Raw genomic sequence first — 552 nt, forward strand, 5'->3', positions numbered from 1 at the left:
GCCAGCAAACGCTTGCCTGGCCACACGAGACTGAAAGCACCGATCATCGTCGTTTATCCCACCCTATGGCTTATCCATAAATCGAAAGAGCCTAAGGTTTTGTTGGGAGGTTCACTGTTGACGCTGTTTGTACCTGTTTCTCAGCGCTTCAATGCTGGCGACGTGAACACCCTAAGCCGGTGCACTGCGGGGGATCCATCGGAACGGTCGGTGCTGTCGTGGAATCACTCAGGAGTCCCAAGAGCGTTTTGCGAGAACACCAGTGAATTTTCAGTAAATATGCTGCTTATGTGTAAAGAAAAATAGCCATTTCTCTCCTTGAAAGCCGAGTTTTCTGCGGCTCACCTCGCGGCGCCGAGCAAGAGTCCTGCAGCGATCTGTGTCGCCTCGGGCTTCCAAGCTACTTAATATGTGGGGCTAGCTTGTACTCGAACAATATTTTATGTGTTTTCCGAATAGCTTTAGCCATCATAGGGGACCATCCGCGGTCATTGCTGCCTGGTTGGTATCGTTGAACATCTGCTCCCAGATTTGAAGAAGGAGTCCCCTGAT

The 552-nt window shown here is 50.5% G+C and overlaps 1 protein-coding gene across 1 annotated transcript in view; it reads left to right on the forward strand.

The window, feature by feature from the left end:
• Nucleotides 1–279: 279 nt before the first annotated feature.
• Nucleotides 280–552, forward strand: part of EMH_0091300 (uncharacterized protein) — a gene marked incomplete at both ends in the record, with an annotated part of 1,405 nt that continues 1,132 nt past the window's right edge. The window contains one exon of the mRNA XM_013501701.1: nt 280–292. Within this exon, the coding sequence (XP_013357155.1) occupies nt 280–292 (13 nt within the window). The remainder of the gene's footprint in view (nt 293–552) is intronic.

The sequence above is a fragment of the Eimeria mitis genome, genomic scaffold, assembly GCF_000499745.2.
Source record: "Eimeria mitis Houghton genomic scaffold, Emh_scaff7396, whole genome shotgun sequence".
In the NCBI taxonomy this organism is placed as follows: domain Eukaryota; phylum Apicomplexa; class Conoidasida; order Eucoccidiorida; family Eimeriidae; genus Eimeria; species Eimeria mitis.